The sequence below is a fragment of the Schistocerca piceifrons genome, chromosome 10 (genome assembly GCF_021461385.2).
Source record: "Schistocerca piceifrons isolate TAMUIC-IGC-003096 chromosome 10, iqSchPice1.1, whole genome shotgun sequence".
NCBI lineage: Eukaryota > Metazoa > Arthropoda > Insecta > Orthoptera > Acrididae > Schistocerca > Schistocerca piceifrons.
In genome coordinates this window covers 107,781,602-107,797,513 of record NC_060147.1, presented here as the reverse complement: position 1 = coordinate 107,797,513, position 15,912 = coordinate 107,781,602, and the positions used below count along the sequence as shown (strand labels likewise).

Genomic DNA, 15,912 nt, shown 5'->3' with positions numbered 1-15,912 from the left:
GCATTTGCTGACAACGATCAGCTATTTTCGTGATATTAAAATCGCCCAGTATAGGGAATATGGTATCGGCTGTTGGTTTCCGGATGCAGATTATTATAAAATACGACTGAGAACCGACTGTCGCATGAATACTTAATTCGGGTTGCAGTTTCACGAGCACAGCTTCAGAGCATAGAAGAACAGTTAATGTGAATTCTAGACAACAGCGGCGTGTGCGCTGATATGAAACTTCATGGCAGATTAAAACTGTGTACCGGACAGAGACTCGAACTCGGGACCTTTACCTTTCGCGGGCAAGTGCTCAACCAACTGAGCTACATCCCCCAGGGTGTGGCTAAGTCATGTCTCCGCAATATCCTTTCTTCCAGGAGTGCTAGTTCTGCAAGGTTCGTAGGAGAGCTTCTGCGAAGTTTGGAAGGTAGGAGAAGAGGTACTGGCAGAAGTAAAGCTGTGAGGACGGGGCGTGAGTCGTGCTTGGGTAGCTCGGTTGGTAGAGCACTTACCCGCGAAAGGTAAAGGTCCCGAGTTCGAGTCTCTGTCCGACACACATCTTTAATCTGCCAGGAAGTTTCATCAAATTGTTTGTTACACGTCACCTATGAAATCTGGAAAAAGAATGTCGCATAATTCATCATCACGACTACGCCAGCTGCAACGCATCAAGTCAAACAATCGATTATTTGGCGCATGGAAATAGCTCGTTATCCGTATTCACATGATTTACTATCTGATGGCCTTTTTTTGTTCCCTTGTGCGACGTAGTCAATATCGTGGCAGTAATTGCTATTGTCTCCAGAATATCTTCGATCCTTGGGAAGTCATTTTGCGGAGATAAGCGACATCAGAATGGACAAAAATTTTCCAAAACTGGTTCTAACGCGCTCGAAAGTGTATAATTTTAAATCTCAGTGTTCTGTGAAACATCAGATTATCAAACAAGGTTGGGTAGAAAAACGTGGTAAAATTTCACGAAATAATGAAATCTTTTAGTTGCACCTTCATGGTTGGCAAGCATGATTATTCCAAGGATCGTATAAAGAATTTCGACAATGTACAGCCTACAGTTGATTGTTGAAAGCTGTCCGAATTGGTCAGTGTGTTGACTGCGATTTAAAAAGACGAAAACCGAGTTTTGTGCTGTTATTAAGCATTTTCGTCTGAAAGGTTGGACCGCCGCACAAATCACAACAGAGCTGAAGTCCACGCGGATTCTGCACCATCAGTGAAGATTCGGAATAATGAATTTATCGTGGTCAGACAAACACAGAAGACGAAGCGCGGTTCGGCTGTCCAATTGAGGTCACCACAAAGGAAACCAATGATAAAATCCATGATACGGTAGTGCAGTACCGCCGAATCAAAATTCTTGACATTGTTGAGACTGTAGGCAACGTAACTGAGCAAGTGCATTATGTCCTACATGGGGAACCGCCCATGAAGAAGCTGTGGGCTCCGCGATTGCTCTCCATAACCAAAAGCTCATCCGGCACTACATAATGTCTAGCGATGTTTAATCACAGTCCGTACTACTTTTCGAAACAATTTGTGACTGTCGGTGAAACCTGAATCCATCATTAAACACCAGAGTCTAAACAGCAGTCAAAACAATGGGCAAAGATTGGTGAGTGTGCACTGAAGAAGGCAAAGACCAGTTTTGTCAGCTGGTAAGGAGATGGCCACCTTTATTTACTTTTTTTTAGGAGGAGGGGGGGAGGGGCGATTACCCAAGGAATGATGCAAATAAATTAACTGGAAAAAGGCAGACCCATAACTGGGCCATATTGTGCTTCATTGTTCGATCGTCTGAAAAAAGACCAAGGTTGCCACGCAAAAAGTGCTCTTTCACCAGGATAGTGCATCGTCTCACAGATTAGCGATACAAATTGTGAAAGTGCATGAACTGGGCTTTTAATTGGTTCCTCATTCAACAGACTTAACCCCAAAATGGCTTCATACTGTTCCCTAACTTGAAACTTTGTCTTGGTGGGAAGAAACAGCCGGCCGCCGTGGTGGAGCGGTTCTAGGCGCTTCATTCTGGAACCTCGCTGCTGCGTTCGCAGGTTCGAATCGTGCCTCGGGCACGGATGTGTGTGATGTCCTTAGGTTAGTTAAGTTTAAGTAGTTCTAAGTTCTAGGGGACTGATGACCTCAGGTGTTAAGTCCCATAGTGCTTAGAGCCATTTGAACCATTTTTTGGGAAGAAACTTTCATCAAATGAGGAAGTGACAGTTGCAGTCAATGAGTATTTTGCAGAAGCTATTTTTCCGATGGGATAAAAAAGTTGGAGGACCGTTGGACCAAGTGAATATCCCCCAAAGAAGGCTATCCCGAGGCTTATCGAATAATACTCTTAGTACTGTCGCAATGTTTGGATGAGTTTCCCGCTCGTCTTGTTCACGCGAAGTGTCGGACTTAATGTCCAGTCGTTCCATAATAGCCGCTGGACTGACTGCTCTTCCATTTGGGCCAATCGTGTGCTTCGGGAAGAGACACCGCGTGTTTTTTTTATGGGTGGAGGGAAGAATGGTCTCCTGGGTGGCGCAACGATTCCTGGTCCAGGAACACTGATGTGAAAGTGGCAACTTGGAGGAGCGTACCACAGAACTGTTGAAGCATCTCAACAAATCCCTATTTTCTATACGAATCTTGTCACACATTGGCGAAATAAAAATAGAGAAGCTAGTGCACTTTGCCAACTTTTATCCCATAATGTCGCACGGGATTATTTTCTGGGGCGGGGGAGGGGGGGGAGGTCACTCATAAAGCCAATCTGAAGTTTTCCGAGCCCAAAAACGTGCCATACGAATTATTTATGGTGTGAACTAAAGAACATCGTGCTGTTCAAGGAACTGGAGATACTACATAATGCTTCCCAATGGATTTGTTGCTTAATGGATTATGTCATTAAAAAAAATCTCTCTTTTTTTTCCTAAACCAACAGCTCAGTTCATGGAATCAATACTAGAAATAAAAGCCAAAGGTTCCGAGTTCGAGAGTCCGTTCAGAACACGGTTTTAATCTGCCAAGAAGTTTCAAATAAAGTTATTCTTAACTCTTTGTAAAAATCACTTACTTTCGTTTACAAATGTGTCCACTACTCAGCAATACACATTTTCAGTAACACGCCCGTATGAAAAGAGTAAAGGATTTATTGGTGGCCAATTCCTATTTCATCGATGAATTTCTTAGCAGAACCGGCTGATGCTTGTGTGTTGTTAATATCACCCAATGTAAATATTGCGTACAGTAGTAAATTCTGTACAGTAATACGATCATTGTAAATAAGTGTTGAAAATGCTTTTTATTATGTATGCTACAACAACATTAGAATTATCATGTGCACCTAAGTGAGCCGAATATTTAATATTTGGTGACAAGTTTTCTATCCTTTTAAATGTAAATATGCTCAAGACTTTTTTTCTTTTTTGACTGATTCCACATTCACAAGAGCAATTTCACTTTTACAGCAGGTTTCTAAATTTTTCATATTATTGCCGTTCCTGGCGTGTAAGGCCTTTTGCCCAGATCACAGTGGCTTGCTTTTAAAACATTATCTGCTGTATCTGTATTTAATGGCGATTTGCTAAATTGTAACTCACCGAAAACACTATTATTTACACAGTTGTTTATTCCTTCATTAAAAGTTTGCTTGCAAACCCACAAGGAGATATTCTCACTTCGTCACCCGTTAAACTTCTTTACGATACAAGGTGTCTATAAATTAGTTATAAAAAGTGACCTTTTTGTTTTGGAAAGGGTAAATTAACTTTACAGAAATGTTTTCCACAATTAAGTAATTTATAAACACGCTGTATACAGTAAACTTCCGTTTATCTGAACAAATTTTTCCGATTTTCGCGGCTCACATTGGCGGCGCTGTCTGACATTTGATAAGTTGCACCTTGTCTGCGCCTGGAGCCGCGTTTTTCGGCACTCTGCTGCTGGTGCGTGTCGAAAGTCCGAGTGTCGTCAATTCGTGCGTGTGTTGTTTAAAGTTTTAGCGTGTTTCTTGTTCGTATTGCGTGGTTTCATGCCGATGCCATCTATTGGAACTCATGTAGCAGTTACTTCTGTAAAATATCTGGGAGTATGCGTGCGGAACGATCTGAAGTGGAATGATCATATAAAATTAATTGTTGGTAAGGTGGGTGCCAGGTTGAGATTCATTGGGACAGTGCTTAGAAAATGTAGTCCATCAACAAAGGAGGTGGCTTACAAAACACTCGTTCGGCCTATACTTGAGTATTGCTCGTCAGTGTGGGATCCGTACCAGTTCGGTTTGACGGAGGAGATAGAGAAGATCCAAAGAAGAGCGGCGCGTTTCGTCACAGGGTTATTTGGTAACCGTGATAGCGTTACGGAGATGTTTAATAAACTCAAGTGGCAGACTCTGCAAGAGAGGCGCTCTGCATCGCGGTGTAGCTTGCTCGCCAGGTTTCGAGAGGGTGCGTTTCTGGATGAGGTATCGAATATATTGCTTCCCCCTACTTATACCTCCCGAGGAGATCACGAATGTAAAATTAGAGAGATTAGAGCGCGCACGGAGGCTTTCCGGCAGTCTTTCTTCCCGCGGACCATACGCGACTGGAACAGGAAAGGGAGGTAATGACAGTGGCACGTAAAGTGCCCTCCGCCACACACCGTTGGGTGGCTTGCGGAGTATAAATGTAGATGTACGTGCAGTAATGCTCTATTCAGCGCGCCGTGGCCCAATCGAAACCGACAATGAGATTGCGGCGCTTAACACTTTCCTCCTGTTGTCAGTACATCAGATGAAGCTGGGCGTTTAACAGTGATCGTACAACGCCCTGTTGTGTTGCCGCGTAGGACAGGGGAGAGATGAATCGAATGTTTTCACTCGATGGCTGCCACAGCCTGGTTTCAAGAGTTTTGTCTAGTGTTGTCCGTCTGTATGTTTTCGATTTAACGTTCCGTGCTCGCGTTATGTGCTTTAAAATGTCCAGCGATGTAGGTGACCAAAAAAGAATTAGTCGAATGTTGGTAAAAAAATACCGCTGAACGGGACTACGGGCGCTAAACGAAAAAAGAATGTGATCTAGTTGGAACAAAAGCTACGCGCTTTGCAGAGAATTGATCCTGGTGAGGCACCCGCGAAAGCTGCTGCGGATTTGAATGTCGGTAGAAGTGCGATTACTGATTGGAAGACAAATCGATCAGAAATTGAAAAATTTTGTTACATCCAAGCGTCAGACAGCGCATTGAAATCTCGAAAAACAATGAGAAAAGGTGCACATTCCCAGTTATTCTTTTTGTGGCACGAACAAATAAGAGCCAAAGGTGTGCCAGTATCAGGTCCTGTACTTAGTCAAAAAGCGATGGCTTTTTATGAGCTGATTCAAGGAAAGGAGCAAGAATTCCTCGGAAGTGACGACTGGCTGGATCGGTTCAAGAAGTGGCATGACATTAGCGAAATTGCCATCAGTGGATCCGTGGATGAGCTCGCTATGGCTGGTTTTAAAGTGCACACTATCATCGACAAAGGAGTTGATAGCCACTATAAACTTTACAACTGTGATGAGACGGGGTTGAATTACAAAATGTTGCCAACTAAAACCCTTGTCTCTAAACAAGAGAAAAAAAAACTGCATCCGAGAATAAAAAAAAGCAAAGAAAGAGTTACTGTCCTCGCATACAGTAATGCCACAGGCAATCATAAACTCAGTTGAAACCTGATAGTCAAGGGAAGGCAGGATTCAGTTACGATTGTGGACGGGGCCGTAATCAGCTACAATTTATTTTAAACCAGTAATTCCAGACTCAACAACAAATAAAAAAATACCACACTTTATTAATGAAGGAATAAGCAACTGTGTAAATAATAGTGTTTTCAGTGAGCAACAATTTAGCAAATCACCATTAAATACAGATACAGCAGATAATGTTTTAAAAGCAAGCCACTGTGATCTGGGCAAAAGGCCTTACACGTCAGGAACGGCAATAATATGAAAAATTTAGAAACCTGCTGTAAAACAGCAAATACCATAGTAAAGGTTAATTAAAAAAAAAACAAGCAACTGAGCAGCAAACGTGAGAAATAAGATAATGGTATACTTTGTAACACAAGCCTTAACATCCACTGAACACTACACTGCTAGATTTATTCCAGAAGGCGACCAGAACTATTAACTAGACACATATAACCTTTAATGTAGACACAAGGACCAGTATATAAGTTCCTTAAAGGGTACTGAGGTAGATTATACCCACAGCAGGCGTGGGCTGAAGGAGCGTTACACTGAACTAAGCCATCAGACCTCTTTTTAAAACACACGTGTCTTACAAGAACCAAGGGGCCACAGACGGTGCCCCAGCAATCGTCCTCTGAGAAAGTCTACCTGATGTCCGATAAACCAAATGCAACGATGGTACAATACGCCAAAGCTGGAACCCGCGGTCTGCACTACATCCCCAGAATACTATGTTTAGAGCGTTTGAACCACTACCACCAGAGTAGAAGACTCGCTAACCGGCATACTGTCAAAACTACACGCCTTACCGGACAGCAGCGGCAAGGCGAGGAAACGTACACTAACCCCCAGGGCAGGTAACTGGGGCGTTAGCGGGCCAAGAAAAATTACGTTGGTTGAACTTAACAAATTGCAATAAGCAGTCGAGGAAAGCTAATCAGATCTACCTACCGAAGCAACCCACTCGCTGCTCTTCGCCTCAGCGGCACGAACCCAAGTCACTGGGAAATCGCGAGATATCACAATGGTGGAGGTTTCTCTACTTGGATTGAAATGCACTCATCGTAAAGCTTGGTGGATCCGGGCAGTCCATGGCGTGCCGCCAGCGGTCGCGGCGTGTTCTGGCACTGCGCGGACCTGAGTCCCCAACTGAACTTCCCCACTCACCCCCCCCCCCCCCCCCCAAAAGATAGGGCAACAGTTATCACATACCGATAACCGGCGCTACTGCCACTAGCGGACAGGCAACGCTTGCGAAACTTAGTGGCGCTAGTCAACACGAGAAGAAGACAAACAACCGCACGGCTCACTGTGCCTTACATTAATTGTCAAATACAGAAAAACCAAGAGCATTTAGACAGCAACCAGCTGATAAACCTTAGCCATTGTGGTACACTAATCAGTCTAAGGCATGGATGAACGGTGCCATCTTCAAAGAGTGGTTCCAGACAGAGTTTGTTCCAGCTGTAGAAAAATACTGTACATGTCGGAAAATGGACTTCCACGAAAAGCACTACTTCTTGTGGACAACTCTCCTTCTCACCCCGATGATCTTCAAGATGGAGATGTCAAAGTTGTGAGATTCTCCCATCAAGCGTCACGTTTCTGTCAACCGATGCACCAAGGTGTTCTTGTCGCAGTGAAAAAACATTAGAGACGCAAGCTGCGGGAATACTTAATCGGTGCGATTGATGCAGCAGAATAATTTGTGCAAGCTCTTTTTTTAAAAAAAATAGATATTTTAAGTGCCATTCATTGGATTGCTGAAGCTTGGAAATTAATTCCTTCGATACCTCCCGTTGGAAAAAGCTCTTAAATCATACGGCAACTCAAGAACAGTGAGGCAACACCGAAATTGAAGCTGACGTAATTTTGGTGAATTTACTGGAGAAGCTAGGGGGGTTATGAAGCTGCAAACTTCGAAGAGTGGATGGAAAACGACGTTTTTGATTTCACTGAGAGAGAAGTCGCCCAAATTGCGACCAATCAGAAAGCGTCGGAAGATTATGTCTCTGATGACGAAGCAGAGAACAAGATTCCTCAAACAGTAGGTTACGTCTTCACGTACAGCAGCCAACAGGAGAAGGCGACTTATCCCGAAATCGTTTTTTTTCCAACTTTGGAGATATATTGCCGCAACAAAAGTTTCCCAAAACAAAAAACTATCACAGACATTTTTACCAAAAAATAAATTCTAGTGAAGCGTCCTAGAACTTCAACGTCCATTAGTTTTTTGTTTTAGACTTTTCGTTCCTTTGAGTAATCTCTGGATTCGTTTCATAATTTTGTACAGTAGTTTATTTTTTACTGAAAAGAGTAGGTAATAAAATTGAAACTCCTGTTTTTTCTTGCTGCCAAATAGGCGGATTTTGTCTGTAAGAACGCAAAATAAACAAGCTTTGTTATGCAGCATTTAAAAACATCGAGTTTTCAATCATACTTTGGCGCCTTTGTACACGCCAACACAGTTTTTTTTTTTTTTTTTCGTCAAAAACATGCAGACTTACTGATATCGTTGTGAACAACATTATACGTGCCCTACGCACGTTTTACAATCAAATTTGGCGGTACTGACGCATTTCGGGGAACAGGGTGACTTGTTTATCTCATCCGGCCGCCGTCCCGGGCATTTCGCATAAACGGGGGTTTACTGTATAAGTTTCACCTGAGTCGTTTACCCAATACTCCGCCGCCTTTCTGAGGCTTGGTGCTGGAATACATGGTTTTTTTTTCGAGTGATGGGCTGCTAACCAAATGTCGTAAGTCCAGCATTTTTCTGTTGGGGTTTCTTCCCTTAGGTGATATGTTCCAGTTTTAATGCGCCTTCGACCTCTCATATATCTGCTACAAAACACACACACACACACACACACCAACAGTCGGGAGGATACGGTCCAGACGTGGAAGTACGGTTTGTTAACAGATCTGATAATTCAGTGGGCATATCTCGATGTTGTAATGTAATGCAGATATCGGCGATCCATGTGACCTCCGACACCTTTAACTAACTAAATCAGACGACAAATGTTTCTTGTTGTTTAGTGTGGCCCCTGTGTGTCGCTTTCAGGTGTCGCCTGCTGAGTCGCGCAGTGGCGGTGTTTGTGTTGGCGCAGCTTCCTGATGGAGAGCAGCCATTTGTAAGGACGACACCGAGTGCACCGGGAGCTCTGTCTATGCCAGTCATCATGTGAGTATATTTGTTCAACAGTCATTACACAGCTCCCTGCATCTTGTACTTGACTAGGCTGTCCGTACACCAGATTTATCTTAAGACTCCAGTTTTTTGGTACTTCTGGAATATTTTATTGCTGTCTGTGGGTGAAATTCCTTGGGCTCAGCTCGTAGCTGCCTCATTAGTTTATCTAAATTATGTCTGTTTTGGTCCCAGAAGCATCCCTTACTGTGTTGGCTTATTTATACTACTATACAGGGTGGTCGGAAATTACTGTTACAAACTCAGGAATACACAATATTTTGGATAGGAACCGGTGTCCAAAAGCGTGCCGTTTCCAGTCTAAGATAACTTCAATTCATATCCTATAAGTTTCTAACGGGAGCACAAGTCGTTTAATGTTGTTACCAAGAATCTTGAAATTTTTACACGCAAATTACAGAGTGATATAGGCCACATGTCTTTTTAAACAGCAATGTAGAGCGTTCCTTTTAACACGACCTGCGAGAAAGAAAATACCATGCCGTTAAAATTTCTTTCTCGGAGTCGATTTCGACTATGGTAAAGGCGCATATGGTTCAAATGACTCTGAGCACTATGGGACTTAACTTCTGGGGTCATCAGTCCCCTAGAAATTAGGTTTAAGTAGTTCTAACCAACCTAAGGACATCACACACATCCATGCCCGAGGCAGGATTCGAACCTGCGACCGTAGCGTCGCGCGGTTGCAGACTGTAGTGCCTAGAACCGCCCGGCCGGCAAAGGCGCATATGCATCACAAACATTTGTTCTCCTTTTATAATTCTAAAGAAATATTGTGTATACAACCGTGTACTGCTTTGTTTCTTTTCTCGCATTTGGCTTTAATGGGAAAGTTGTATTTATGGATTATCAGTTTATGATTGGAATACGTTCCGGGAAAAACCTGGGAATTTTTTAGAATTCCAGAAATTTCGACTGGCAAGAACTAATACTCTAACAAATATGTTTACTTTTGGCCACTATTGTAGCATAAAATCTAAACGAGATAATAACACCAAAATTGGTGGTTTGAGAAGTGTTATTTTCAGTGTAAATTTTCTTGTACGCAAGATGAGTTCCTTAAATCACTGGGCGTTAGACTTCCGCTCAAAACTTGACGCTGAGGACCAGTCACTTAGAAAACATTAGGGTTCAGAAGGCGAGCCATTTAAGCAACAATTTAAAAGTTTACTTGCGTATTTGTGTTTAATATATCGTTTTAGTTCTTCCATAGATTACAAATTATACAATAATGATGGCAAAAAGTATAATTGTCTTTTTATTCTTAAAGTGTTGTTGACAAGCAGTGAAATTTATAATCGCACTCATCAGAAATATTCAGTTGTACTCATAGGTAGGATCCTACCAACCACACCCTCGGAAGAAAACATTTGTGACGTGGAAGTTTAACTTTTCTTGTAGGTATGTTAATTTAAACCATTATCTTCTCATATTTGGGTGTTCACTCACTACATCCGTGTCCTGTGCTCTGAGTATCTCCGGTATTTAAATGGCGAGATCACGTGACTTGAGCAGTTATTGGCTGACAAAAGCGCATCGCTATCTGCATTTAATTGATTCGGAAGCTGCGGTGCTATATTTCTTGGAATTCGTGTTTATATTTTTGTAATAAGAAAATATGCAGCGTGAATGTTGCCGCGCACGAAAACGCGCTGTTTCGGGAAGTTCTATGCCGGTGTGTAAAACCTTCAGAATTAAAAAGATTGCCAAGCTTTACAGCTGCGAAGGAAAGTATATTGTTGCTTAACTCGGAAAAATTTGCTTTCAAGAGGAGTACAGCGTATTTTCACCCGAGAAAAAGTATATTTTTAATGGGGAAACACGGGAACTTTTTTTTCTTGCCCGCGTATACACTCTGTAGTTCTACAGAATCTGAAACTTCTTAATTCTACCCATTTGCAGATTAACACTGTTACTGAAGAGCCGAAAAACAAGGGTACACCTGCCTAATATCACGTAGGGACCCTGCGAGCATGCAGAAGTGCCGCAACACGACGTGGCATGGGCTCGAATAATTGCTGGAGGGAATTGTCACCATAAATCCGTAAGAGTACGAGAGCATGGAGGTCTTTTCTGAGCAGCACGTTGCAAGGCATTCCAGATATGGCCAGTAATGTTCATATCTGGGGAGTTTAAACTCAGGAAAGTGTCACATGTAGATGTATCAGGGGTCCATTATCACGCTGACTGCACACGCCCCACACCATTACAGAGCCTCGACGAGCTTAAACAGTCCCCTGCTGGCATGCAGAGACTATGGATTCATGAGGTTCTCTCCATACCCGTATCCGTCCACCCACTCAATACAATTTGAAATTACTCTCGTCCGGCCAGGCAACATGTTTCTAGTCATCAAAAGTCCAGCGTAGCTGTTGACGGGCCCAGGCAAGGCGTATAGGTTTGTGTCATGCAGTCATCAAGGGTACATGAGTTAATGTTACAAAAGCCTATATTGGTGTTGTTTTGTTGAACAGTTCGCATGCTGACCCTTGTTGATGGCCGAGTGTTGACTTCTGCCACGTTGAACGATTCTCTTCAGTCATTGTTGGTCCGTTGTTGCAGAGATTTGATGTTTTACTGGATTCCTGATAGTCTTGTGAAATGGTCGTACGGAAAATCCCTACATCAGAGATGCTGTGTACTATCGCTCATGCGCCATCTATAACACCGCGTTCAAACCCACTTAAATTTTGATAACCTGCCATTGTAGCAGCAGTAGCCAACCTAACAACTGTGGCAGACACTTGTTGTCTTATATAGGCGTTGCCGACCGTAATCCCATATTCTTCCTGTTTACATATCTCTGTATTTGGATATGCATGCCTATAACAGTTTCTTTGGCGCTTCAGTGTATTATCCTCAAAGATCCAGCAGGTGGAGAGGTCTCTCCCATGACCCATGCCTGTGGGTGGCCACAGGAGAAAGCTATTAACACCGAGTACCTGTCTGCTGCCACCAGGAGCAAGTCGACAGGCAGTGTGGACCAGACGGTGCCGAACCCGAGTGCTCAGGCCCTGTCTGCACTGTCGCAGCTGGAGGCGCTGGCCACCAACAAGGCCTACCAGGATCTGAAGCCCGCCGTAGAGCTGGCGGTTCGACTCGCTGTCGACCCGGACAGCTCACTGCACTCGGGCTGCGGCGCCGTCGCGACTCTTGCCCACGCCCTGTATGGGAAGGCTTACCTGGCAGCTGTGAAGGTAAGCTGACACGACTGCGTTGTGAATTGTCAGTGAGCAAACATTGCTGACTGTGGAATGTATCTAGCATACATGTGGAGTGATTTAGAAGGTTGGGCACAAATTGAATTACTTAGCCTCTTCTAACAAGGTTGGAATAGGAGCTTATGGTCTTGCACACAATCCTGAGCCAGTGGACAGTGTAGAATTTGAGGAACAACATGGACAATCAATGCACCCAAATTCAGCAGAGGTAACTGGTTCTGCACGCATACAGTTGGATCAAAGTGTTTTAAGTAGCTGAGTCAGAACACTTCAAAGAGATGTGTCACATTTGATGTATTTACCTTTTTCTTTTGATACTGTTGCCGTAGTTGAGTCTCGTTACTTCTTCATGTTCTCCCTCTTGCCCCCTTTTTTTAAGCACCAGTAATTCCTACTCATTTCATGAAAAAGCACGTCCACTACTTTCTTTCTACAAACATATATTTCCTTGCATGTGCATATAGATCATTAATGAGTCTCGTAAATGTGCTACAACACAACTTTTCATATTACATATGCATCAAAGGCTCAACCTTACGATGTACTTCAGTTGTCACAAAACCATCCTGTATTATAGAATGAAATTTTCACTCTACAGCGGAGTGTGCTCTGATATGAAACTTCCTGGCAGATTAAAACTGTGTGCCGGACCGAGACTCGAACTCGGGACTTTGCCTTTTGCGGGCAAGTGCTCGCAGAAGAGCTTCTGTAAAGTTTGGAAGGTAGGAGATGAGGTACTGGCAGAGGTGTAGCTGTGAGGACGGGGCGTGAGTCATGCTTGGGTAGCTCAGTTGGTAGAGCACTTGTCCGTGAAAGGCAAAGCTCCCGAGTTCGAGTCTCGATCCGCCACACAGTTTTAATCTGCGACGAAGTTTCAAGTTTCATCCTGTATTATGTTTTCATTCGTGGAGAGTGTCGTTGCTCTTTGACGGCCAAGATAAAATGTCTCCTCCTCCTCCCTCCCCCCCCCCCCCCCCTCCTCCTCCTCCTCCTCCCCGCCCGCCCACAGCAGGCGAAGCCATTTACTTGTCATCACATCTTGCTGTTTTCTTGTATTTTGTACCTTCCATTTAATGTCTACGCATACGAAAAGAAACACCTGCAGACAGTATGTGTTTCGCAACTTACTCACTGCTTTAATATTATTCTGTCACAATTATCGTTCTTTATACTACACAAGGAGTGTGAAATGTCATTTGCCGCACACGCAACACCACAGGATGTCACTACAGAGAGCATGTGCAGACTTTCCTGTGCAAATACATGACATATTTAGTGCCACTTATCCCAAGCATTGGATCGGTTTATATGGGAGATCGAGTGCATGTCCACCTCACTCACTAGGACATAGGAATATGGATTTTGATGTGACTTTAGCTTGTGAGCTGCTGGCATTGCCTGCTGTGCAATAGAATTATCTACAAGAATTTATGTGGTGCCTTGCCATTAACACCTTCAATGTGCAGTGTTCACGAGTAAACAATACATGATCTTTGCTGAAGTTAAGGCTCATTTGCATTGATTGTACTCATTGTTACTAACATTCACTGGCTCAGTATTACTTGCAAGACAACAACAAAAAACACACCACAACTTTGCATTATTAACTTTTTGAATCACCCTGTATAATAAGAAATGTTAGAACACATTTTAGAGGTTTCCCACCTTGGCTGTTGCTCAACAGTAGCCGAGTTGGAAACATCTTCTAACAAATAAATGGCTATATACCCCACATGATGAAGTGCTGTATTTTTTGCCTGTGAAAGAAGTGTAATCAGAGCAGGAAGCGTACTGCAGCAAATATTATTTTGTCGAGGGAAAAAAATAACCTATTGGAGGTTGCATAAAATAAATAGATCCAGATACGCGAAATGCATTTTTCTCCAGAGCACTTTGTTGTGGAGGAGGTAATTAGTTCTCTCTGTGAGTTCGCAACAGAAGACTTGGAAATAACAGTGCCAATTTGGTATCCTGAAAGTTGTGTCTTGTCTTTCCCAGGATGAATACTATTTAACAAAAATACATGGCCATTTTCACGTTTTGTTCCTCAGCACCCGGCAAGTGAGTCACATATGTAATGTAAAGAAATAAACATCAATAATCCTTGCTTTATTATTTTGTGTACAGCAACACATAAATATGATGATGGTAAAAGGGATATTTATGTTATACATTTCTAACATTGCCAGTATGGGAGTTATCTGTAGTATTGTGAACACTGAATAAGTTGATCTTCTCCTTTAGTACTATAAGTAATGCTATGAAATGTATGTTTGTGTTGGTATTGTTAGCTACACTAGAAGTCAGTTCTAAGCTGTATAAACACATTGTTGCACAATAACGTGTGTACATAACTGAGATGCTGACAATACTAACACAGACACTGTGTAGCACTATTTACTGTACTGAAGGATAAGATTGTGTAATCATGTACATGTAGGTATGTTGCTGTTCTGTGTATTGCAAATCTTCGATGTTATTGTGTGTGTGTGCTGTTTGCAGTCAAGAATATGTACACTGAATAAATTTTCATCTGTTGAAGTCAAAGGACCTCACTTCTATAAGATGAAAAAGAGAGAGTGAGATACTGTCATCTGTTGGCCCATGACTACTCACGGAAGGGGGAAGCCCACATATCAGCTCCTAGTCTTGTGTGGGAAGGAAACCAGAGCTAGTAGCTTCGGAAAAATGAATGTTAGCAGAGAAGGGGACTATGATGAGGAACCATTTCTGTCCAAGGTTGCGTCATGATGAGGGTCCAGGCCATAAGTAGCAAAAAAAAAAAAAAAAAAAAAATCAAACATTTTATTAAGATTTATGTTACTACACTTGCAGTGCTATGGAACAACAGCCACATGCTAAGGCTGTAACATCAACACCCAAGGAGTAGCATGTGTTACAGAATCCTGGTAGAATTGACATGATTGTGCTGCTACAGTGTGGCCTGATTTTCAATGCAGAAACTACCTTGCTGGCTGTTTAAGGTGTCTAATGTAGAATTGCTGTGGCTGAGTTGCTATTTTCCACAGTAAAGTCAAAAAGTATTACTATTGCTAATAGTGACGACACTACACTAAAGTATACAGGTACCTCACATCTTAACAGCCTTGCTACGCCACCGACACACACACTCCTTTTCTTTCCTTCCATAATAAACCACTTCACATCTGTTCCCTTGACTACTGTTAAAAGCAACCCTCTGTATTTTATGTGAGATTGCCAAAACAGAGCACAGAGTCACAAATTCTTCTGTTTCAGGATTGACTGCAGCGCAGCCCCCTCGACTTCCATTCGCCGACAGTCTCGGCGCGGGTCTCCATTGGTGACGTCCGGTGCTGACCTGTACTGGGGTCACAAAGCTGAGGAATTCTGCCGAGTTTAGGGTGTCCTCAGTGGAGGCTTTGTTTGTGCTGACAGCTGTGTGGAGAGGGGGCCAGGCAGCTGTTTACACTCCATTTGCACGGTAGCTTGTGTCTCACTTATCTCTTTGTAATTATGAAAAGTTGCAGAACATGTAAGCTAGAGGTCAGATTGTGCTCAACAGCTAATAGCTCCCTCAGAAGTTTCAAGAGAGTACCTACAGCAAATTTGCTGAATTGGAGCTCATGCACCATTAGGCCAATACAGCAATAATATAATCCTTCATATTGAACCACGTGTGCACATTTTACATAGGAGTGGAAAAAAAAGAGCAATAGTTTATACATTTGATGTTGCCAAGAAGTGAGTATTTAAAATGAATTGTAATCTTTCCCAGGCATGGAAAGAA

General features: G+C 42.8%; 1 protein-coding gene across 1 annotated transcript in view; it reads left to right on the top strand.

The window, feature by feature from the left end:
* Positions 1–15,707, top strand: part of LOC124718724 (ectopic P granules protein 5 homolog) — a 367,184-nt gene extending 351,477 nt beyond the window's left edge. The window contains exons 40-42 of the mRNA XM_047244342.1: positions 8,776–8,895; positions 11,882–12,119; positions 15,402–15,707. Coding sequence (XP_047100298.1) covers positions 8,776–8,895; positions 11,882–12,119; positions 15,402–15,407 — 364 coding nt within the window. The 3' untranslated portion in view covers positions 15,408–15,707. The remainder of the gene's footprint in view (positions 1–8,775; positions 8,896–11,881; positions 12,120–15,401) is intronic.
* The last annotated feature ends 205 nt before the right edge of the window (positions 15,708–15,912 follow it).